Source organism: Stegostoma tigrinum, chromosome 8 (genome assembly GCF_030684315.1).
Source record: "Stegostoma tigrinum isolate sSteTig4 chromosome 8, sSteTig4.hap1, whole genome shotgun sequence".
Taxonomy (NCBI): Eukaryota; Metazoa; Chordata; class Chondrichthyes; order Orectolobiformes; family Stegostomatidae; genus Stegostoma; species Stegostoma tigrinum.
Window position 1 is genome coordinate 71261671 of NC_081361.1, and position 24839 is coordinate 71286509.

General features: G+C 41.6%; 1 protein-coding gene across 9 annotated transcripts in view; it reads right to left on the reverse strand.

The window, feature by feature from the left end:
* The window catches only part of ccdc24 (coiled-coil domain containing 24), a 255476-nt gene that overhangs the window by 143205 nt on the left and 87432 nt on the right, over positions 1 to 24839 (reverse strand). For 5 of the 9 annotated variants that reach the window (XM_048539036.2, XM_048539033.2, XM_048539034.2 and 2 more), the window contains 3 exons: positions 23795 to 23864; positions 14463 to 14577; positions 3600 to 4525 (listed from right to left, as the gene is read on the reverse strand). In XM_048539036.2, coding sequence (XP_048394993.1) covers positions 3802 to 4525; positions 14463 to 14577; positions 23795 to 23864 — 909 coding nt within the window. In that variant the 3' untranslated portion in view covers positions 3600 to 3801. Of the gene's footprint in view, positions 1 to 3599; positions 4526 to 12376; positions 12886 to 14462; positions 14578 to 23794; positions 23865 to 24839 lie in introns of those variants that run through there. The other 4 variants (XM_059647973.1, XM_059647975.1, XM_059647974.1 and 1 more) reach the window with 3 other exon arrangements.

Here is a 24839-nt window from a genome sequence, read left to right on the forward strand (position 1 = left end):
CTTCTGCATTCTAGGTGCTCATTCCATTAACTCTACGGAATTCACACTTCACCAGGTCACCACCCAAGCCATGCGCATGTGATTAGAACTGCTTGCTTTCACCGGCTTCCCCCCTAAATTCCATGAAGAGAGGTAACAGCATGACCATAATGCACCCCTTAAGTGACCTGATCTGCCAGCACCAACCCATACCTACCTAGAACCTTAACTGGTGGACAAACATTAGATATTAGGTATTAGATTCCCTACAGTGTTGGGCCGAAGGGCCTGTATCCACAAGTCCACACCGCCCCTTGAAGCATCCCACCCAGACCCATCCCCCTATAACCCACACACCCCTGAACACTACGGGCAATTTAGCATGGCCAATCCACCTAGCCTGCACATCTTTGGTCTGTGGGAGGAAACCCACGCAGACACGGGGAGAATGTGCAAACTCCACACAGACAGTCGCCCGAAGTGGGAATCAAACCTGGGTCCCTGGCGCTCTGAGGCTGCAGTGCTAACCACTGAGCCACCATGCCGCCCTTGGTGAAGAAAGACATGTTGCTGAAGCTTTAGATCTGGCACTCTCATGATGACTTCTCACTTTAAACCTATACCCTCTAATTTTGGACTCTCCCTACCACACAGAATAGACCCAGTCTATTCACTCTATCCAGGCCCCTCATGATTTTATAACTCTCTATAAAGTCACCCTCAGCCTCTGACACTCCAGGGAAAGTAGCTCCAGCATATTCAGCCTCTCCCAATAGCTCAAATGGTCCAACCCTGGCAACATGTTTGTAAATCTATTCTGAGCCATTTCAAGTTTCACAACATCTTTCCTATAGCTGGGAGACCAGAACTGCATACAGTATTCCTATAGTGACCTAACCAATGTCGTGTACAGCCACAACACAACACCCCGACTCCTATACTCAATGCACTAGCCAATAACAGCAAGCATACCAAATACCTTCTTCACTATCTTACCTACCTGTAACTCCACTTTCAAGGAACTATGAACCACACTCCAAGATCTGTTTGTTCAGCAACACACCCCAGGACCTTACCATTATGTACACAAGTCCTGCCCTGATTTGCCTTTTCAAAATATAGCACCTCACATTTATCTGAAACTCCATCTACCACTCCTCAGCCCATTGCCCCATCTCATCAAGATCCCACTGTACTGAAGTAACCTTCTTTGCTGTCCACTACACCTCTAATTTTGGTGTCATCCGCAAACTTACTAACCATACCTCCTATGATCACATCCAAATTTTTTATATAATGATAAAAAGCAGTGTTGCCAGCACCGATCCTTGTGGCACACCACTGGTTACAGGCCTCCAGTCTGAAAAACAACCCTCCCATCCCATATCTTCTACCTTCGAGCCAGTTGTGTATCCAAACGGCTAGCTCTCTCTCTATTTTGTGTGATCTAACCTTGCTAACGAGTCTACCATTAAGAACCTTATCAAACACCTTACTGATGTACATATAGATCATGTGCACCGTTCTACCTTCATCAATCCTCTTTGTTACTTCACAGAATCCCTACAATGTGGAACTAGGCCATTCAGTCCAATGAGTCTACACTACCCCTCCAAAAGGCATCCCACCAAATACTTCCCACCACCCTTTCCCTGTAACCCTCCATTTCCAATGGCTAATCCACCTAACTTTCACACCCTTCGACACTATGGGCAATTTAGCAAGGCCAATCCACTTAATGTGCACACCTTTGAACTATGGGAGAAAACTGAAGATCTAGCAGAAACCCATGCAGACATGGGGAGAATGTGCAAACTCCACACACAGTCGCTCTGAGGGTGGAATCGAACCCAGGTCCCTGGCATTGTGAGACAGCAGGGCTAATCATTGAGCCATCGCACCATTCCTACATCTTCAAAAAATTCAAAACATTTTGAGATGCACGGTTTCCCACGCATAAATCCATGTTGACTATCCCTAATCAGTCCTTACCTTTGCAAACACATGTAAATCTTGTCCTTCAGGTTTCCCTCCAATAACTTGCCCACAACCGATGTTAGGCTTATCAGTCTATAGTTCCCTGGCTTTTCCTTGCCACCTTCCTTAAAAAGTGGCACCACGTTAGCCAACTTCTAGTCTTCCGGTACCTGATCTTTGGCTATCATTGGTACAAATATCTCAGCAAGGGGCCCAGCAATCACTCCCCTAGCTTCCTACAGAGATCTAGGGTACACCTGATCAGGTCCCAGGGATTTATTCACCTGACTGACGAAAAATAGAAGAAAACAAGGACAAAAATGGAGAAGAGGGCAGTAGGAGGATTGTGGAATAAGCATGGGGTAGTAATCGGGTTAGTGACTGTGAAAAAGATTGGGATGAATTCATGGAAGCCTATCAGTGGAGTAGCACAACTGGGCACACGGAAACACTGGAAGGCCGTCTTAAAGAAAACATTGAATGGGATTAGTTAGAGACTGCTCCAGGATGAATATCAAGGCCCAGAAACCTGTAGGAAGAGGATTTTTTTGCAGTTAGTCATGCAATAGATACAATAGAAATTCAAATGGTAAACTCAGCTGACTAAAGTACCAACTGTGGGCATGAAGGCTGAGCAGTGACTAACTGAGAAACATGATCAATAGTTCAGAAAATGCTTATTGAAAAGAGTGAAGGTGTCACAGATCAGAAGAGAAATACTGAACTGGGGAGATGGGTGCAAGTTGACAGAATGAGAAACAAGCTGCAAAATAAAATTACCATTGGGGTAGATGGAGAGAGCCCAAAACTGGTTGAATGGAATTTTGTGCAGGGATCAGAATTTGGGCCTGAAAAATAGTTTGAATGGAACCATGAATTGGTGTCGAGGAGGTACTCTTCCATAAAGAATAAAAATAGAAGAGTGTGGGTGAGGCTAAACTAATAAAGGGAAAAGGACTGCTAACCATTTAGATCGCATACAGACACTGATCTGAGCTGTATGAAAATTCACCCTTCTACTTTGTACACGTCCCTTCCGCCCGAGAACAAGTTGCAATGCAGCAAGAATCTAAAGCCTTCCCTCCAGTACCATTTCCCCAGCCATGCATTAACTGGTCTTATCATATTATTCCTATACTCACGTGTGTAGTGGTGGACACAAAATGGAAACATTCAGTCATCTTATCTTTTACATTTTTGCAGTGCTAGGCAAGATAAGAAGCAAAGAGGACTTCAACAGGAAATGACCCACACAGAGACTCACAGGAGCTAAATTTTACCAAAATGGAACAATATTTTCTGTTAGAATTTCCTTATTCTTCTACCTCCTTTTTCTAAGTGCTTGACTGTATTGGGTGCTTAAAGACATAGTGTGCTTTACACTGCCATCTAGCGCTCAGAAGCCACATTGTATAAGCAGCTACAACCCAAAGGAATCATATTGATTTGGGTGATACGTAAAGTGGGCACTAGTGAATTGGTAGCCAATTTTATCTCTCTCCCAATTTTATTTTAAATAACTTCAATATGTCAGTCTACACTCAGCAAAAGTGTATTAAGGGCATTTTGGGTGGTAGCACATATCTGAATTCTGATAAATGACTTAGTTAATACAAAGAAAGCAAATATCTTTGGTATCCAGTTTTATTATCATCTTATTTAGCACACATCATGAAGTAAAAATGAGGTAGGATGGTGGAAGTAAACAAGTAAACTAATCAAAGCTGTGGATGTGGGGCACTTTGGCATTTATTCTTTAATGATAATTGATTCAGGTTAACGCAAATGACCCCAGACTTTGAAACTAAAGCTAGCTCACTGGAACATTCAAGCCAGATTCACTGCTCACGCATTGCCTGCCAAGCTGTCTAATCGGGCTCTTCTCACTCTGTGTGTGTTCCTGGGTTGAGCGCCAATGGGCTTTTCATCCAAAGGTGGTGATGGAATAAGAACATGATCATCCTGTTTAGGAATTGAAGATAAAACCTCAACAGAGTTTTTCAAATTTGATGATAAAGTCCGCTTACTTTCTGTTGCGTAATGAGTATCTGTCCGGATGGAGGAAGAGACTGACTGCTGCCAAAGGGAGAAGTCATTAGTAGATTCTGAATATGCCAATGACTTCTGAACATCATCTTGTAAAGACAGTGACCCTTCAATGCAAGTTCTATCATGAGGAGATTCAATCTGTTTACTAGATGATCCTGACACATCAGCCGTTAGATGTGGTTGAACTTTATTCTGACTTTTCATGTTAGACTGAGGACCAGGAGTATGTATACTTTCTGGTGCAGGACAGTTTGCTGAAGCTCCCTCATCATGGTAACTAGGTAATGGTAAGTCCACTGATCTTAAAGATGTCCTGTGTGGGGATGCAGCAAGGATCCTCGAGTGTCCCAACTTTATACAACAGTTCCCAGTTCCATTGGAACTGGATCCACCTTTAGGTGAAAGACTGTGTTTTTTCATTTTCTGTTCTAGATTTGCTTCTGACAGGCCAGCTGTCAATGTGGAATAAGGAGTTTCTTCTGATGGACTGGCTGTTGTGTTGCTCCATCTCAATGTGTTCCTACATCAAACAAAAAAAATGCTTTATGTGGAATGTCATGGAACATTAAACTCTGCTATAATCAACACTTGAGGCTGCCTTTCTTCCACCTTAATAATGCAAGATATATGTGTGAGTTACCAATTTAGTAGCAGCCACGTTAAGGACAATACTATGGTACAGTGCACTAAAACTCCAGCATAGCTCTGCAGGCTGATAGCTCAGTTTCACAGCTGCAGCCGCTCACTTACCTATTGAGAAAGCAGAGGTCAGCCTTAACCTTCCTCTGGAAGGAAACAAAGGAACCATTCTACAGGGTTGTTCTCATGGACCTCCATGCAGTCACTTACACCACAATCTCCTGAGTTTCCACCAATGTAGATGCCAGTGAATTCCATTCACCTCACCTCATATCAAGAATGGCTGAAGGTACTAGGTTTAAAAAATGCCACAGATACTGATAACATCTCAGCAACAGTACTGAAGATTAAAACTAGCCATGCCCTAGCCAGGCTGTTCCAGTACAGCTACAACACCGAAGTCAACCTGACAAAGTGGCTAATTGACTAGATGTGTTCTGTTCACATCAAAAAACCAAACCTAATCCAGTCAATTTCTGCATCAGCAGTTTATTTGCAACCAGCAGCAATATGACAGACGATGCTATCAAGCAGTCCTTAACACAACTGCCTACTCAGCAACATTGTGAATCATATAAACACCACTTCTAGGTAGACAAAAAGGGAAGGTTATGGCTCTCTAGGAGATTAGTGATCAGGAAGCGTGAGATTATGAAAGGATTTGAAAACGAAGCGTATGGATTTAAACATCAACATGTTGTTTGACCAGCATGGATCAGCTAACACAGGGGTGGTAAGCAAATGGGACTTGATGAGAATCACAGGCACAGGCAGCAAAGATTGGATGGCTATAGTTTTACGTATGGTAGAATGTGGAAGACTGACTGTCAGTGCATTACAGTAGTAAAGTTCAGTGGTAACAATAGCATGGGGGTTTAGCAACAGATAGATTGAGTCTGTTGTGGGAAATGTTGATGAAAATGAGTGGTCTTAATAACGGGGCAGATATATAGTTCAAAACTGCTCCTAGGATCAGTTATGAAGCTAAGGTTATGAATAGTTTGGTTCAAGCACAGACAGGAATCAGTGGGTAGGGAAGGTGTTTACGGCTGAAATCAAACACAATAGCTTCTGTCTTTGCAATATTTAATTGGAAGACATTTCTGCTGGTGCGGTATCGGCTGTCAGACAAGCAATGTGATCACTTAGTAACAAAGAAGAGTCTAAGGAGTGGTGTGGCAGAGCTGGCTAGTGTTTGTGTATGTGGAAAAAGAAATGCTGTGTTTTCAGACGGTGTCACCGACGGGCAGTCTATAGACGTCAAATATGGAAGTCTGGTAACATAGGCACTGAATTGGGGGGCACTGGTGTTCAAGAAGTTTGGAAAGGAAACAACATTGGAGCTGGATTTGAGGTTTACAAGGACAGAGGGAGCAAGAAGTATTTTTGAGGAGTCAGATAATATTGGCAATATTAAGTCTTTTTCACTGGTTGGGCAGCATTTATTGCCCATCCCTAATTGCCAATGGTGCAATTAAGAGTCAACCACATTGCTGTGGGTCTGGAGTTACATGTAGGCCAGACCAGGTAATGATGGCAGTATCCATCCTTAAAGGACATTAGTGAACCAGATGGGTTTTTCCAACAATCGATTCATGGGCACCACGAGATTCTTAATTCCAGATATTAACTGAGGGCAAATTCCATCATCTGTCATGGTGAGATTTGAACCTGGGTTCCCAGAACACTATCTGGGTCTCTGGATTAACAGTCCAGCAATAATACCACTAGGCCACCACCTCCCCCTAAATGTGAGACTGTACCTGAGGAGAGAGAATTGCTAATAATATCAGCTAACGTGGGGACCAGGAAAACATGAGAATGGGACCAAAGGAACACAAAGTGGGTTTCATGGATAAGACTAATTCAGAGAGGTAGGAGGGAAGTTTGGAGAGAGACTAGGGTAAGATACAAGTTCGATGCTAAAACAGAAGGCAAAATCAGAGGCAGTTTGCCCTGATGGGCCAGCGGGAGAGGAGAGTAGAAGGGACAGCTGATTTGTATGGTCTAAATCTCAATGGGAAAGATGTCCTTGTGGTTAAGGCAAGGCCACAATGCTGGCACCAGAAGAGGCGGAGTACTGGCACATGTTCTAACATTTTCTCAGAATACTGAAGTGATACTATTTTGGTAGCTCCTATCACTTATGTTTCCTCATTATCGGGGTGGGGGGTACAGGAAAAAGATCTTATTGTCCATCCCTTGTTGTGACTGAGAAGGTGGCACTCAGCTATCTTCAACCACTGTAGTCCCTGTGATTTAAGTACATTTGGTGCTATTATAGAGGAAGTACGAGCACAGCAACAGTGACACAACATTCATATGATTCTGAATCAGGATGGTATATGTGGTTTAGAAGAATGATGGTGTACTCATGCATCTACTGCCCTTTTCAAGGTGGCAAAAAAGTTGTGTATTTAAAAGATGCTGTTGAAAGAGCCTTATCAAGTTGTTGCAGTGCCCTTGTAACTGGTACATACTGCCACATGCAATGCCGCTGGAGAGATTGAATGCTGACAGTGGTGGATGAGTTGCCAATCAATTGTGCTGCCTTGTCCTGGATGATGCTGATCTGAGTATTGCTGGAGCTGCAATCATCCAAGCAAATGGAAGGTATTTCATCACACTCCTACCTTAGGTCTTGTACATGGTAATGTCTGATAGATGCACAACTCTCTACAGCATCTGCACTCCTTCAATTCTGGCCTTCTAAGCAATCCCAATTTTGTTGTACCACTTACTGGTGGGTACACTTTCAGCTGCACTGGTTATAAATTCTGGCATTCCTTCTTTATACCTTTTTACATTGTTAAATCCTCCTTAAAATATACCAGTTGGAATAAAACCTTTGGCCATCGCTGTAACATCATTCAATATGCAATTAATATGGAGAGATATCAATTTTTGTTTCATAACACTCCTGAAAAGTCCCTTGGGACATTCTATCAATTCAGATTTTCACCTCTCGGTGCATCTGCTGCTCAGTAACACTGTCGGCAGGCTGCAATGTGAGCTGTTTCTTCTTCCTGCAGTTCAGTCTAATGTTCAGACAAGCAGCCAGGATTTCCAGCATGGTGTTTCAATGGTAAAGCACAAGCTGAGATGCACCCAAGATCTGTTTTCAGTGCAAGGGCAGATACGTTTTTTTGAGTGATTTACAATATTTCAAATCTTGTTACAAACTTTAGAATCCTTTCAACACATTTATAACAGGTTTTAGACATTTTCTTGGGATTGGCCCAGTAACGGTGCCAAGCTCTTCTCTAAGCCACGACCCTCCACACCCCCTCACCCCATCCATTTCCAACATCCCCTCAAATTTTGCCATTAACGTGAAAGAAAAGTCTAGGCTTTTATTTTAAATGTAATACCTAAAAGCAAATTGTCATTGAATTTACCATTTACCCCATTCCCACAATTTAGAACTGGGCTTGTCCAATCAGGAGCAGATTCAGTAATGTTTGCTAGATTTTTAATAGCAAAGCAGTCCTAAAATAATTTGGGAGTTTTTTTTTCAGTGAGATACAATTTGAATGAATATTTGACTGGGGAAATTCAATTCCCCAATGAAGCTCTTAAAATCCTTTCAATTTTGTACAGGACCAAAAAAACAAAAGCAGTATTCATTAGACTTCTGCCATTAAAAGTTTTGAAGAAACAGCAGACAGATGAGGGAGAGATAGCAAGAAATGCAGATGCTGGAGTCAGATATAACACAGTGTGGAGCTGGAGGAACACAGCAGGCCAGTCAGCATCAGAGGAGCAGGAAAGTTGATGTTCAGGTCAGGACACTTGTAATTACAGGAATACAGCAATCAGGCTCTTCCAGTATTCCAACAGATTACAGCTGATCTGCACTCAGCTTCAATTTCCCCATTTTAATGTCCTATCCTGACAAAAATCTATCAACCTTAGATTTGAAAATGTCAATTGTTCCAGCATCCATAAACTATACAAGGAGAGTTCTAGAGATAGTAGGAACTGCAGATGCGGAGAATCTGAGATAACAAGGTGTAGAGCTGGATGAACACAGCAGGCCAAGCAGCAGCAGAGGAGCAGGAAAGCTAACATTTCAGGCAAGACCCTTCTTCAGAAATGGGGGAGGGGAAGGGGGTCCTGCAATAAATGGGGAGAGAGGGGGAGGCGGATAGAAGATGGATGGAGGAGAAGATAGGCGGAGAGAAGACAGACGGTTCAAAGAGGCGGGGATGGAGCCAGTAAAGGTGAGAGTGTAGGTGGGGAGTTAGGGAGGGGATAGGTCAGTCCAGGGAGGATGGACAGGTCAAGGGGGCGGGATGAGGCTAGGAGGTAGGAAATGGGGATGGGGCTTGAGGTGGGAGGAGGGGGTAGGTGGAAGGAAGGACAGGTTAGGGAGGCAGGGACAAGCTGGGTTGGTTTTGGGTTGTGGTTAAGGGGAAGGGAGATTTTGAAGCTTGTGAAGTCCACATTGATACCTATGAGCTGCAGGGGCCCCAAACGAAATATGAGGTACTGTTCCTGCAACCTTCAGGTAGCATCATTGTGGCACTGCAGGAGGCGCAGGACGGACATGTCATCTAAGGAATGGGAGGGGGAGTTGAAATGGTTACATGTCGTCTGAGGAATGGGAGCTTGGGGACCGCTTTGCAGAACACCTATGTTCGGTTCGCACTAAATAACTGCAGCTCCCAGTCGCGAACCATTTCAACTTTGTTTGAATAAATAATTTGTGATTTCACTCCAAAACGGTATAGGCCTCCTCCCACAATTATACTGCTTTCTTACGATTCCTACACCAAAGAGAACAGTTTATTTAATTCACCCTATTAAATCCTTCATCGTTTGCAACATCTCAATTAGGTTAGGACAAAGCAAAACATATTCATGCACCCTGCCCTCAATTTTTCTCTTTCAGGTCCATTAGCCCTCTCCCCAAGTTCCTAAAACATTGCTCCACGTGGAGTCTTACAAAGGCCCCATACAACTGAATACAACTTTCACTTTTGAATTTCACTCCATATGATTAAATGTCAACATTGCATTAGCATTTTGATTACACTTTGTTTCTTTGCACGAGTCCCTCAGTGACTGGGTGCATAAACAATTTTTTTTCCAATCCTCCACAGATCCAGATTTCTCAGAAGTACCAAATTTTCTTTCTTAAATCTAAAGTGGTAGACATGTGAGGACTTAATTGAATTACAGCTTTTTTAAAAATTAGTCTGCCATGTCCCTTTACAACTTCTTGATTTTATCTGCAGAACATCCTGTTCTTAACTCAGCACCTCCAAACTCAGACACACAATTCCAATCACTTAATCTGAGCTATCAACGTCATTTCTCCCCCAGCACTGCGCCCTCCCCATCTCCCCATAGCATAAATGCTGCCCCCTCCAGACTTCATATCAGCTCTGATGAAGAGTCATCTAAACTCAAAATGTTCACTTGCTTTCTCTCCATGCATGCTGCCTGAGCCACTGCAATCTCCAGCATTCCTTGTTTTAGTCTTTATTCATTTATCCAGCTTTAAGAAATCAGGATGCCACGCTGAGGGCCCATTACACATCCCTGGACCTCATCACTCCTCATTTTTTGATTGACAGAATATGAACCCTTCAGACTTTATTCTTTCTCTAGCCTGCCTTCCAACCAACTATGTGTCCAGTCTCAAGTTTGGCTCATATTCCCTGCAATATATCTTTGCTAATTATCTTTTGTACAAATCCTCATCAATAGTTTGTGGCCACCTGTGTAAACAACATCCATGACACTATTCTCACCAACAAGCTAATGACCTGTTCAAAACCAGGAAGCTTGAAACCATCCACGGCAAAGCAGCCCAATTGATTAGCACCTCATCCACCACTTTCAACATCAGCTCCCTTCAGAACTAACAGGCAGTGGCAGTAGTGCATAGCATTTACAAAATGCAAAGCAGTAACTCACCAAAGCTCCTCCAACATCATTTCCAAACCTTGCAACCTCACTACTTAGAAGTACAAAGCAGCAGACAAATGGGAACACCACCATCTTCAATTTTGCCTCAAGTCACACACCACCATGAACTGAAACTATCTCACTTCTTCACTGTCATTCGGTCAATTCCTGGACCTCTCTCTTTAACAATACTGTGTGCGTTGCTATAACCCAAGAGCTGCAGCAGTTCAAGAAAGCAACTTACCTTCACCTTACTAGGATGATCAATTGTGATGTAAGTGCATGATTTTAATTACAGTTTAATTTTTAGTTTGATTTTGAACTAGGGCACATAAATTTTGGTTTGTGAATGTGAAAAAGTTTAATAATTAACCTGTCATTATATCTGGAACCATGGAATTTTTTCAACAGTATGAGAGAGTGTATGTCCCCAGAGTGAACATGAGGATTTGTTTGTATTGGGCAAGTTTTACGTGTGGACAGAGTAGGCATTGAAGAGCATTAATTTGCTTTCTGTGAGAAGAATTAGGATTTCTTTTCCTTTTAGGAAAAGGTCACAGCTTGGAAAAGCTTTTGTTTTCAGTTTCCACAAGTCTTGCTTGAAGCTAAGATGTATGAAACAGTTTTCCCTTGAGAAAGGAGCTAGTTCAGAGAAGTTAGGAAATAGGTTACCTCAGTGCAGGGGTTTTAGTTGTAAGATCCAGGCCAGATATGTTTGGGTAGAACCCGAAGATCTTATATGAAGCTTAAAAAAATGTTCATGATAGACTGGGCCTGTTTATTGATGGCAATTATATAGTCTTCAGTTTTGGTGACAGCTCTCTGAAAGGCCTGCAGTGCATCACCCCACAGAAGTTTGGTTAGACATGTAGCAGGTAACTTTTGTCCAATGCAAGTTCCAGATAAATGACCACCTCCAACAAGATTCACGTATTTTGCAACTTTCAAAAGTATGATATCATCAACATAGTGGGTAATCATTAATTATGCTTAGCTGGATCATCTTTAACAGTTTAGCTACAAATTGAACATAACAACATAAGAACTAGGAGCAGGAGTGGGCTGTTCGGCCCTTCGAGCCTGCCCTGTCATTTAATAAGATCATGGCTGATCTTTTCATGGACTCGGATCCACTTACCCGCGTTCTCACCATTTCCCTTAATTCCTTTATTATTCAAAAAATTATCACTTTAGCTTTAAAAACGTTTACTGAAGTAGCATCAACTACTTCACTGGGCAAATTCCATAGATTAACAACCCTCTGAGTGACGAAGTTCCTTCTCAATTCAGTCCTAAATCTGCTCCCTCTAATCTTGAGGCTATGTCCTCTTCTCCTAGCTTCATCCGCCAGTAGGAATATCCCCCCTACTTCTATCTTATCTATTCCCTTCATAATTTTATATGTTTCTACAAGATCCCCCCTCAATCTTCTGAATTCCAATGAATATAATCCCAATATACTCGGTCTCTCCTCATAAGCAAACCCTCTCAACTCCGGAATCAACCTATTGAACCTCTCCTGCACCCCCTCCAGTGCCAGTACATCCTTCCTCAAGTAAGGAGCTCAAAACTGCACATAGTATTCCAGGTGTGGTCTCACCAGTGCCTTGTACAGCTGCAACATAACCTCTCTGCTTTTAAACTCAATCCCTTTAGCACGGAAGGACAAAGTTCCATTTGCCTTCCTAATTACTTGTTGTGCCTGTAGACCAACCATCTGTGATTCATGGACAAGCACACCCAGGTCCCTCTGCATTGCAGCAAGCTGCAACTTTTTACCATTCAAGTAATAATCCCTTTTATTATTACTACTACCAAAATGTAAGACTTCCCATTTATTTAGATTGTATTCTATCTGCCAGACCTTTGCCCACTCACTCAATGTATCTATGTTCCTCTGCAAAGTTTCACAGTCCTCTGCACACTTTGCTCTGCCACTCATCTTAGTGCCATCTGCAAACATTGGCACCTTACACGTGGTCCCAACTCCAAATCATCTACATAAATTGTAAATAATTGCGGTCCCAACACCGATCCCTGAGGCACACCACTAGTCACTGATTGCCAGCCAGAATAGCACTCATTTATCCCCACTCTTTGTTTCCCGTTAGTCAACCAATCCTGTATCCATGCTAATACTTTACCCCTAACACCATGCATCCTTACCTTATGCAGCAGTCTCTTGTGCGGCACTTTGTTGAAGGCCTTTTGGAAATCTAGGTACACCACATCCACTGGGTCCCCATTGTCCTGGCTCGTAATGTCTTCATAGAATTCCAAAGGATTTGTCAAGCATGGCCTGCCTTTCATGAACCCATGCTGCATCTGCCCAACGGGATAATTTCTATCAAGATGCCTTGCTATTTCTTCCTTGATAACAGACTTAAGCATCTTCCCCACTATACTGGTTAAGCTAACCGGTCCATAATTCCCCATCTTTTGTCTACCTCCCTTTTTAAATAGTGGCATCACATTTACCTTTTTCCAATCTGCTGGGACTGCCCCAGAGTCCAGCGAATTTTGGAAAATTATTGCCAGTACACCTGCTATTTCTCCCGCCATCTCTTAGTACTCTGGGATGCATTCCATCAGGGCCAGGAGACTTATCAATCCTTAGCTCCATTAGCTTGCCCAACACTACCGCTGCCATAATAATGACTGTTTCCAGGTCCTCACCTACCTTTGTCTCTTTGTCAATTACTGGCATGTTATTAGTGTCCTCCACTGTGAGGACTGATAGAAAATACATGGTCAATGCCTCGGCCATTTCATCACGTTCCATAACTAAATTCCCCTTCTCATCCTCTAAAGAGCCAACATTTACTTTAGCCACTCTTTTTCGTTTTATATATTTATAGAAACTTTTGCTATCTGTCTCTATATTCTGTGCTAGTTTTTTCTCATGTTCTATCTTGCTTTTCTTTATAGCTCTTTTGTGGCTTTCTGTTGGCCTTTAAAGTTTTCCCAATCTTCTAGTTTCATGCTGTTTTTGGCCTCTTTGTATACCTTCTCTTTCAATTTGATAGACTCCCTTATTTCCTTAGACACCCATGGCAGATTACCCTTTTTCTTACAGTTCTTCCTTTTCATTGGAGTATACTTTTGCTGAGCACTTTGAAAAATTGCTTTGAAAGTCCTCCACTGCTCGTCAACTGTCCCACCATAAAATCTTTGATTCCAGTTTCTTTAGCCAAGTCCTTCCTCATTCTATTGTAGTTCCCCTTGTTCAAACATTAAATTACATTCAAACCCCTGAAAGTCTCTCTAAAATCAACAATGACCATGACAAGTGTCTGACAGAAAACCTCACCTGGACAAGTGTATCCGTAGTAGTGCTTATGAAGCTCATGCTATTTACTCATATTTGAATTAAGATATTTATCAATATGTTACTTAGGTAGATGTAAAGTTCGCATTAAAAATTAAAAGAAATTTGGTTTAAAACAGTCATATAAACAGGAATACAATTTCAGGATTCATAGAATCATAAAATCCTTACAGTGCAAAACGAGGCCATTTAGCCCACCTGGTCCACACTAACTCTCCAAAGAGAATCCCACTCATCCAGGACCACCACCCTATCCCTTTAAACCTGCATTTACCATGTATGCAAATGCAATTGTTTTCTTCAGGTATCTTTGAACAGAACTTTTGTTTGATCATCATAAAACATTTCCCAACATTGCGGTTTCTGACATTTTACTATGTTGCATGAAATCATAATAGAATTCCTCACTAACAATGATATCATTCTAATTGGTTAGTTTACGGATACTCAAACTGATTCAATAATCTGCTGAACACTGCTCAAATAAGCAAAGTAGTTCAGGCATAACATATCAGAGCCTCCCTGCTCACCTATGATCTAAGGAGGAGGAAACTGTGCTCTGAATACGTGTTACCTGCAGGATCTCTTTGAGGACCTGCACCCAGGTGGTTTGCGAACCTGTAACAGACTTTGTACTGATGGTGCCTGCTGCAGATCACGTTCCAAAATTTTCCGTTCATCTTTCAGCTCTGAGGATAAAAAAAAAACTTTTCAGACTATACAGATGCATTTACTGTACCCTTCCAAAAAGTGGGCTTGAGTTACAAAACACAAAGGATGAGAACTTAGAGGATGAGGAAAATAAATGCTTACTGTTTATCCCAAACAGAATAAGCACTCAGTTCAAGAAAAATTAATAAACAGTGAAATTCGTAGCTGACGATGGAGAAACCCAGATGGAAGAACTCACAGCAAGGGAGCAACTAAGTGGCTTTTTAAAGTGTAACCTTACTGTGTTTTTCTTTTGGTAAATCGACCACAATGAGAAGAGTGGGTTCCTTTCTGATTACATGTTTTAGAGATCTGTCTCTTGATTAAACTTTAAAAATATAAAACAGGTGCTAAGGTCGCCTGGAGCACTGTTTCTTGGAACAGTAAGATTATGCCACTTTCTGGATCTGTAGATTGTTAAGGCACAAAGATGGCTTTTAGTAAAGTGATGTACTCTTCCTGTCGGATGTGGGAGAGGAAGGAGAGTATCCATGTTACTGATGATTATGTCTGCACAAAGTATGTTTGATTGCGAATCCTATAAGATCACATGGAATTGTTGGAGCAGCAATTAAACGTAATGAGGAATTTACAGGATCTGGGCATGTGATGGATAGCAGTTTCAGGAAGGGAGATAAACCGAAGATACAGTCAGGTAGATGGGTTACCTCTAGGAAAGATAGGAGGGGGAGACAGGTTGTGCAGGAATCTCCTGTGTCTACCCCCATTTCAAACAGGCATGCTGTTCCGGAAAACGTAGGGGGTGATAGACTCTCTAGGGAAAGCAATGACAGACAGGTTTCTGGTACTGAGTCTGGCTCTAATGTAACAAGGGGTATGTCAGGTTCCATGTGGTCGACTGTGTTACGGAACTCTCTGATCAGAGACATAGACAGACATCTCTGTGGCTGACAGAGAGATGTCAAAATGATGTGTTGCTTCCTTGCTGCTGGAATCAAGGATATCTCGGAGAGGGTGCAGAATATTCTCAAAGGGGAGACGGACCAGCAGAAGGTCGTTGTACACATTGGAACGAATAACACAGGAAGAGAAAAGGATGAGATTCTGAGGAGTAAATATAGGAGGTTAGGACGGAATTTAAAAAGGAGGTCCTTGAGGATAATAATATCAGGATTACTCCTGGTGCCAAGAGCTAGTGAGGAACAGGAGGATGGAGCAGATGAATGTGTGGCTGAGAACCTGGTGCAGGGGAGAAGGATTCACGTTTTAGCATCATTGGAATCTCTTCTGGGGTAGAAGTGATGTGTATAAGGTTAGATTGCATCTGAATTGGAGGGGGACTAATGAATTGGAGGGGGACTAATACACTGGAGAGGAACATACAACATTACAGCACAGTACAGGCCCTTCGGCCCTCAATATTGTGCCGACCTGTCATACCAATCTCAAGCCCATCTAACCTACACTATTCCATGTATGTCCATATGCTTATCCATTTGCTCGAGCTGCTCAGGAGGATTTAAACCAGTAAGAGCAAGTTGGGACCCAAGGAAAAAGATCAGTCTGAGACTGACAGAGTTGGGAAAAGAAGCAAGTCAAACTGTCAGGGCAGGCATGAACAAAGCAGAGAATGAGGTAGGACTGATAAATCAAACTGCATTTATTTCAATGCAAGAGGCCTAACTAGTACGGCAAATGAACTCAGGGCATGGTTAGGAACATGGGATAGGATATCATAGCAATTACAGAGACGTGGCTCAGGGATAGAAAGAACTGACAGGTTAACATTCCAGGATATTGAGGCTTAGGAAGGTTAGAACGGGAGGCGAGAGAGGAAGGAAGTAGCGTTTTTGATTAGGGATAACATTATGGTTGTACTTAGGGAAAATATTTTTGGGATTACATCGAGGGAAGTTATAAGGATGGAACTGAGAAATAAAAAAGGGATGATTACCATATTGGGATTGTACTATAGACTCTGCTAATAGTCAGCAGGAAATTAAGAAACAAACTTGTAAAGAGGTCTCAGTTATCTGCAAGTATAGTAGGGGATTTTATCCATCCAAACATGGAATGGGACTGCAGTGGTGTTGTTAAGGGCTTGGATGGAGAGGAATTTGTTAAGTGTGTATACGGAATTTTCTGATTCAGTATGTGGACATACCTACTGAAGAAGGTGCAAAACTTGAGCTATTCTTTACTCCGAGAGATGCAGGGGCATGGAATGCATTGCTGGAGAGGGTAGTGTAGTCGGCCTCGTTACAGGAATTTAAGCAGCTATCAGATAGGCATATGGATGATAGTATAACATAGGGTGGGGGTTAGATAGACCTTAGGTTTAGGGTAAAAGTTTGGCCCAACATCATGGGCCGAAGGGCCTGTACTGTGCTGTACTGTCCTATGTTCTATGTTCTTGGGAAATAAGGCAGGGCAAGTGACTGAGGTGTCAGTGGGGGAGCACTCTGGGGCCTGTGACCATAATTCTATTAGTTTTAACATAATGATGGAAAAGGATCGACCAGATCTAAAAGTTAAATTTTAAAATTGGAGGGAGGCCAATTTTAATAGTATTAGGCAAGAATTCTTAAAAGTTGATGGGGGGGTGGATGTTTGCAGATAAATGGACTGCTGGAAAATGGGAAGCCTTCACAAATGAGATAAAGAGAATTCAAGGACAGTATGTTCCTGTTAGGGTGAAGGGTAAGGCTGGTAGGTATAAGGAATGCTGGATGACGAGCAAAATTGTGGTTTTGGTCAAGAATGAGAAGGAAGCATATGTCAGGTACAGACAGCAAAGATCGAGTGAATCCCTAAAAGAGTACAAAGGCATACTTAAGAAGGAAATCAGGAGGGCAAAAAGGGGACATGAACTGGCTTTGGCAAATAGGGATGAAGAGAATCCAAAGGGATTGTGTAAAAACATTAAGGACAAAAAAGTAACCAGGGAGAGAATAGGGCCCTTTAAAGATCAGCAAGGCTGCCAATGTGTAGAACCGCAGAAGGCGGGGGAGATACTCAAAGAGTATTTTGCATCAGCGTTTACTGTAGAGATGGATATGGAAGATGTAGGAACAAATATAGCGATATCATGAAAAGTGTCCATATTAGACGTGGTGGTGCTGGGCAGCTTAAAAAACACAAAGGTGGATAAATCCCTGGGATCTGATCACGTATGCCCGGGAGCTCTGTGGTTAGCCGGTGCTCCTTGCTGAGATATTTTTTATCAAAGTAGCCACAGGTGAAGTGGCGGAAGACTGGAGGTTGGCCAACATTGTACCACTATTTAAGAAAGGTTTTAAGGAAAAGCCAGGAAACTATAGATCAGTGAGCCTGACATTGATGGTAGACAAGTTGTCGAAAGGCATCCTGAAGGACAGGATTTAAATGTATTTGGAAAGACAGCGACTGATTAGCGATAGTCAACATGGCTCTGTATGTGGGAAATCATGTCTCACGAACTTAATTGAGTCTTTTGAGTAATGAAGAGGTCAGGTATCGGCAGAGCAGTGGATGTAAACTATATGTACCTCAGTAAGGTGTTTGACAAGGTTCCCTATGGTAGATTGGTTAGCTAGGTCACAGCACATGGAATACAGGGTAAACTAGCCATTTGGATACAGAACTGGCTCAAAAGGTAGAAGACAGCAGGATGACAAGTCAACACAGTATGGAGCTAGAGGAACGCAGCAGGCCAGGCAGCATCACAGGAGCAGGAAAGATGACAGGACAGGACCCTTCTTTTCAGATTGGAGACCTGTGACCAGTGGTGTGCCAAAAGATCAGTGCTGGGTCACTGCTTTTTGTCATTTACATAAACAATTTGGATGTGAACATAGGAGGTATGCTCAGTTCACTTGCAGATGGACCAAAATAGGAGGCATAGTGGGCAGCAAAAAAGGTTACATCCAAGTACAATGGCATCTTGATCAGATGGGCTAATGGGCTTAGGAGCAGCAGATTGAGTTTATTTAGATGAATGTGAGGTGCTGCATTTTGGAAAGGGAAATCAGGGCAGGACTTATAGAATATAGAAAAGTACAGCACAGTACAGGCCCTTTGGCCCACGATGTTGTGCTGTGGAATAATCCTAATCCAAAAACAAAATAACATAACCTACATTCCCCTCAATTCACAGCTGTCCATCTGCATGTCCAGCAGTCACTTAAATGTCACTAATGACTCCACTTCCACGACTACCACTGGCAAACTATTCCATGCGCTCCCAACTCTCTATACTTGATGGTAGGGTCCTGGGGAGTGTTGCTGAACAAACAGACCTTGGAGTGCAGGCTCATAGTTCCTTGAAAGTGGAGCTACGGGTAGACAGGCTAGTGGAAGGCGGCATTTGGTATGCTTGCCTTTATGAGTCAGTGCATTGAGTATAGAAGTTGGGATGTCATGTCGTAGCTGTACAGGACATTGATTAGGTCACTATTGGAATACTGCATGAAATTCCGGACATCCTGCTAGAGGAAGGATGTAATGAAGCTTGAAAAGATTCAGAAAAGATTTACAAGAATGTTGCCAAGGCTGGAAGGTTTGAGCTATAGGGAGAGGCTGAGTAGGCTGGGTCTATTTTCCCTGGATTGTCAGACACTAAGGGGTCACCCTATAGAAGTTTACAGGATCATGAACGACATGGATCGCGTAAATAGTCAAGATCTTTTCCCTGAAATGGGGGGAGGCCAAAATTAGAGGGCATAGGTTTAAGGTGACGGGGAAAGATTTAAAAAGATCCTAAAGGGCAATTTGTTCACACAGAGGGTGGTGCTTGTATGGAGCCAGGTGCCAGAGGAAACGGTGGAGACTGGTACAACAACATTTAAAAGGCATCTAGATTGGTATATGAATAGAAAGGGTTTAGAGGGAAATGGGCCAAATGTGGGCATTTGGGACTAGATTAATCGAGGATATAAGGTCGGCATGGACGAGATGGACCAAAGGGTCTGTTTCCATGCTGTACGTCTCTCTGACTCTAATAACATAGGTTAAGTAAAGAGTTATGTTTGGAACATACAATGATTAAATGGCTTTTGAATTTACATGAGCAAAAATTATCTGCCATTATAACAACTGACAGAATTGAATGCATCACAATGCTTTTGCAAGTTGTTATAAATCTTAATAAAACAGGGTAAGAAAAGTTGGGCATAGATGGATAGATAGATAGATAAGGCTTCTTCTGGCACATATGCAAAGCAAGCCTCCAGTTAAATCAGCAGATTTTTGACCACTGTATATATTCAAGTAAAAGTCCATCTCATGTAAAAGTTGTGCCCCTATTTTTGGCCAAAAAGTCCAGAATTTTTCAAATATCTCATGTACAAGTTGACCCTAGTTCTTCACAGAGAACAGATCAAATTTGAGAGTCAAGATATTATCCTGTACATAAATGTTATGATGAGGAAATGAATTTTTTTCCGTGCTATTATGGGTTTGACGTACAGTTCACACCAATTTGGCACAAAAATTTAAGACATATTGGGTCACAGACAGGTGACAACCTCTCTTTGTGTGCCACTCAGTTCCCCTGTAGCACTCGTGGAATACAGTCACACATTTAGTTGAGGCTTTTGTTTAGTGATCAACTGGGATAATGCTAATGATATGGTATCTTGGACTGTAGAATGAATTTCAGCACCTCAAAAGTATCATTCATGTAATTGTCAACCCCATAAATTTAACCTTACAACAGTCTATAAACTTGACTTTTACATGAGTACATATGGTAATTCTTGGCTTCTTCTACGTTTGTCATATTCTGTATGGTTTTCTGCATGTGAAGTTGAAAAGGAGAACAATCAACCATTGAAAAACATTCTCTACCTTGATTTAGTGTTCTTTCTAATACAAGGCTCTTACCTGAAACTGTCATAGTTGCAAGCTTGCAAAGGTGTTAATAGTTTTAAAACCCACAAACATATTCATGGTTTATAAATTTTTAGAAGTTAGAGATCTAAAAATCATTAAGGGTCAGTATGATTTTAATGTTATTATTAATCATACGGTTTGCTGAAATATCCTCACCAATTCACTCATCTCTATGTACTTACTGTTGTTTCCAAAATACTGAACAGTTGAAAGTTGCTGATGAGCTACTTATAATCTACTTAAAACTGCCTTTTTCCCCGTAACAACCTCAATTTCCTGACTGATTTAAAAATCTGTTTATCTCAACCTTGAATAAATTTATGAGCTCATCCTCTGCAGTAAAAAAATTCAACAGATTCACCACCCAGACAGAAAGAAAATCGTCCTTGTCTGTCTTAAATGGATAACTCATTATTCTGCTTTCTGGTTCTAAAAAAGGGGAAACAACCTCCCCACATTTACCCTGGCAAGAAACTGAATAATCTCAGATGTTTTAGTAAGGCCTCCTCTCATTCTCCTAAACACTAATGAGTACAAGCCCAACCTACTCAACTCTCCTCATAAAAAATCCCTCCATACCCAAGATCAATCAAGTGAACCTTGGGATATCTTGCTTTAGAGAACAGAACCAGAACTGTTTACAGTATTCCAGCCATGGTCTAACTTCTGTATTCCCCTTGGAAAAAAGGCCAATATTCCATTTGCCTTGCCTATTACCCACTGCACTTGGATGCTAGCCTTTTGTAATTCATGTTCAAAGCCTCAAAAATCTCATTGTGCTGCATCTTTCTGCAGTCATTCCCACAGTATACTAAGTAAATAATATTCAGGTCTTCTATATTTCTTGCTAAAGTGTGTACCCTCACATTTTCTAATACTATTTTCCATCTGCCAAGATTTTGTCCATTCCTCTCTGCAGGCTCCTTGTGTTATTTTCATTACTAGCTTTCCTGCCTATTTTTATGTCATCCATAAATTTGTTGAGGATGGATCACTGGATTCAAAATGTTAACTGATTTCTCTCCACAGGTGCTACCAGACCTGCTAAGCTTTTCCAGCAATTTGTTTTTGGATCCAAGTCATTAATATATATTGTAAATAACTGTAACCCCACACACATCCCCGTGATTTTCCACTAGTTACAGGCAGCTATCCTGAAAATACCCCTTTAATCCCAACTGTCTTCCATTAGTTAGCCAATCCTCTATCCGTACAAAGAACAAGGCAAAAAGAACAACACAGCACAGGAACAGGGCCTTCAGGCCTCCAAGCCTGCGCTGCCACATTTTGCCCTTCCATATTAAAACTGTCTTCACGTAGAGGATCCATATCCCTCTATTCCCATCCTATTCATGTATTCATCCAAATGTTTCTTGAATGGTGCTATTATGTCTGCTTCCACCACTTCCTCTGGCAATGCATTCCAGGTATTTACCAACCTTTGTGTGAAAAGCTTGCCTTGCACATCTCTTTTCAATATCCCCCTCACACCTTGAACCTGTGTCTCCTTGTAATTGACCCCTCCAACCTCGGAAAATGCCTCATACTTTCCACTGTGTCCATGCCATTCTCAATCTTGTAAACTTATGTTAGGTTGCCCCTCAACCTCCTGCGTTTCAGCGAAAACAAGCCCAGTCTGTTCAACCTTTCTTCATGGCTAAAATCCCCCGTACCAGGCAACATCCTGGTAAACCTTTTCTGTACTGTCTCCAAAGCATTCACATCCTTCTAGTAGTGTGGTGACCAGAATTATACACAATATTCCAAATGTGGCCTAACTGGTGTTCTATAAGGTGCCGTATAACTTGCCTACTTCTTATACTCAGTGCCCCGTCAAATGAAGGTGAGCATATTATGAACCTTTTCAGCTACTATATCTACCTGCACTGCCACCTTCAATGATTTGTGGACCGGCACACCCAGATCCCTCTGCATATAAATAGTCTTAAGGGTTCTGCCATTCACTGTATAATTTCCACCTGTATTTGACCTTCCAAAATGCGTCACCTCTCATTTGTGAGGTTTAAAATCCATCTGTTAGTTTTCTGCCCATGCCTCCAATTGATCTATAGCATGATATATCCTCTGACAATCCTCATCACTATCTACAGCTCTACCAATCTTTGTATTGTTCGCAAACTTATTAATTGGACCAGCATCATGTGCTCTTATGTTATTAACTAGCCTTACGTGTGGTAGTTGTGTATTGGCTTTTGGAAATCTATTCTACTTGCTAAGTCCTCATAGAACTACTTGCTTGAACATATTATAGGTTTCTAAATGCTCTGCTATTACTCCTTGATAACATTTTCCCAAAAACAGATGTCAAGCTATGCGGCTTAAATTATCCCTCTTTTGTCTCTTTTTAAATAAGTGTATCACATTGGCAGTTTCCTGATTCACTTGGACCTTTGCGATACACAAGGATTCGTGGACACTTACTATCAGCGCAATGACTATTATAATTGATACCACTTTTATCCCAGGCCGCAACCCATTAAGTCCAGGGGTCTTATCAGCCTTTAACCCCATTAGTTTCCGAGTACCTTATTTTCAATCATAAAGATAGTATTTATCCCCCTCCTGCCAAAAAACCTGCTAACTTCTCCAATAGTTACTAAGTTTGGAATGCTTTTCTATCTTCTGCACTGGAGACCGACAAAATATTTGTTTAACTTTTCCACCATTTCCTGGCTTGCCATTATTAGTTCCCAGGCTCATTCACTAAGGGTCCACTGTTCACTGTTACCTCTCTCCTTCCTTTCAGAGATTTCAAAAAGCTTATATCATCCATTTTTATTTTACCAGCCAGTTCACCCTCATAGTTTATTCTTTCCCACTACTATTGCTTTGTTCATCTTTTTGCTGATTTTTAAACCTTTCCCCATTCTCCAGCTGACCACTGATCTTTGACGTTGAAGATTTTTTCCCCCAAACTGATACTGTCCATAACATCCCTACTTAATCATAGATGGTTTATACTCTTCCTAGAACTCTCCTTCCTCACTAGGAAATATCTTTGCCCTGACTCATGAACTACTTTTTTAAAAAGTCCACCAACATTCATCAACTGTCTTATTTTTAAAAGTGAATTCCTTTTCAGTTCACCCCAACTAAACCTATCCTTAATTTAAAAACAACCAATGTTGGAGATCACAGCACATCAGACAGCATCCATGCAGAGGGCAAGTTAGCGTTTCATTAGCTTGCTGCTTCTCCATGAATGCTGTCTGACCCACTGTGATCTCCAGCATTGGTTGTTTTCTGTATAGATTCCAGCATTTGCAATAAGTTGCTCCTTCCTTAAATTACATTAGTAAGCATGACATAGGACTCTGAACACACATAGCAAAAGAAATGTACCTGCAATTGATGGGATTGAATTTTGTGTCATTGAATTCAAGCTGTAATTATGTTCTTCTTCTATGCATTCCTACAGAAGAAAGAGAGTCATATATTAACAATACTTAACAAAGACACTGATTCTCCAGGTCATGCTCTGCAAAAAGCTAAGGAGTAGTTCTAACTTGGTAAAGCCAGTGATCAGTTGTACCTGAAACTAAGTACTGAACTGCAGCTCCAGAGTCCAGGGGAGGTTAGAACCATGAAGGGAAGGTGGTCAGTCACTGAAGCAGTGGACAACAAAGTAGCTCATGATAACAAAGTGTGGAACTGGATAAACACAGCAGGCCAAGCAGCATCTCAGGAGCACAAAAGCTGACTTTTTGGGCCTAGACCGTTCATCAGAAAAGGGTCCATCTCTGATGAAGGGTCTAGGCCCGAAATGTCAGCTTTTGTGCTCCTGAGATGCTGCTTGGCCTGCTGTGTTCATCCAGGTCCACACTTTGTTATCTTGGATTCTCTAGCATCTGCAGTTCCCATTATCAAAGTAGCTCATGAGATGGAATTTAAAGGCTAGATTGACAAAAGTGAGCAACTGTAACCTCTTTAAACTTGAAAGAATTAAAAGTTATGTGAGAATTGATTATGCACCATAATATTGATGTCGGGGTAGAGATGAGAGTGATGGTGAAGAGTTACTAGGAAGCCTATGAGATCTGAATCGAACACACTGCTACATGGTGCCTGCTGTGGCTTGTTCATCAATGTCAATCACCAATATTTACTACTACAGTCTGGGCTGCTAAGAATAAGTTGCGTAAGTATTGAAAACTGCATTACTCTTCTAACACTGCATGACATTTACTGTTGGTTGTTAAAACTGTGGAGTTGTGTGCCTGTATTCTCAGTAAGTCACCTACATCCTCTCACTTTGTCTATTTCAAAAATAGGATTTATTCCTCCTTTGCCAGATTATAACATAATTTGGAAGTCTGGTCAGAGAACATAGCAGCACTAATACTTAATGTTAAATTGATATACATTTCAGTTCAACATAATTACATTA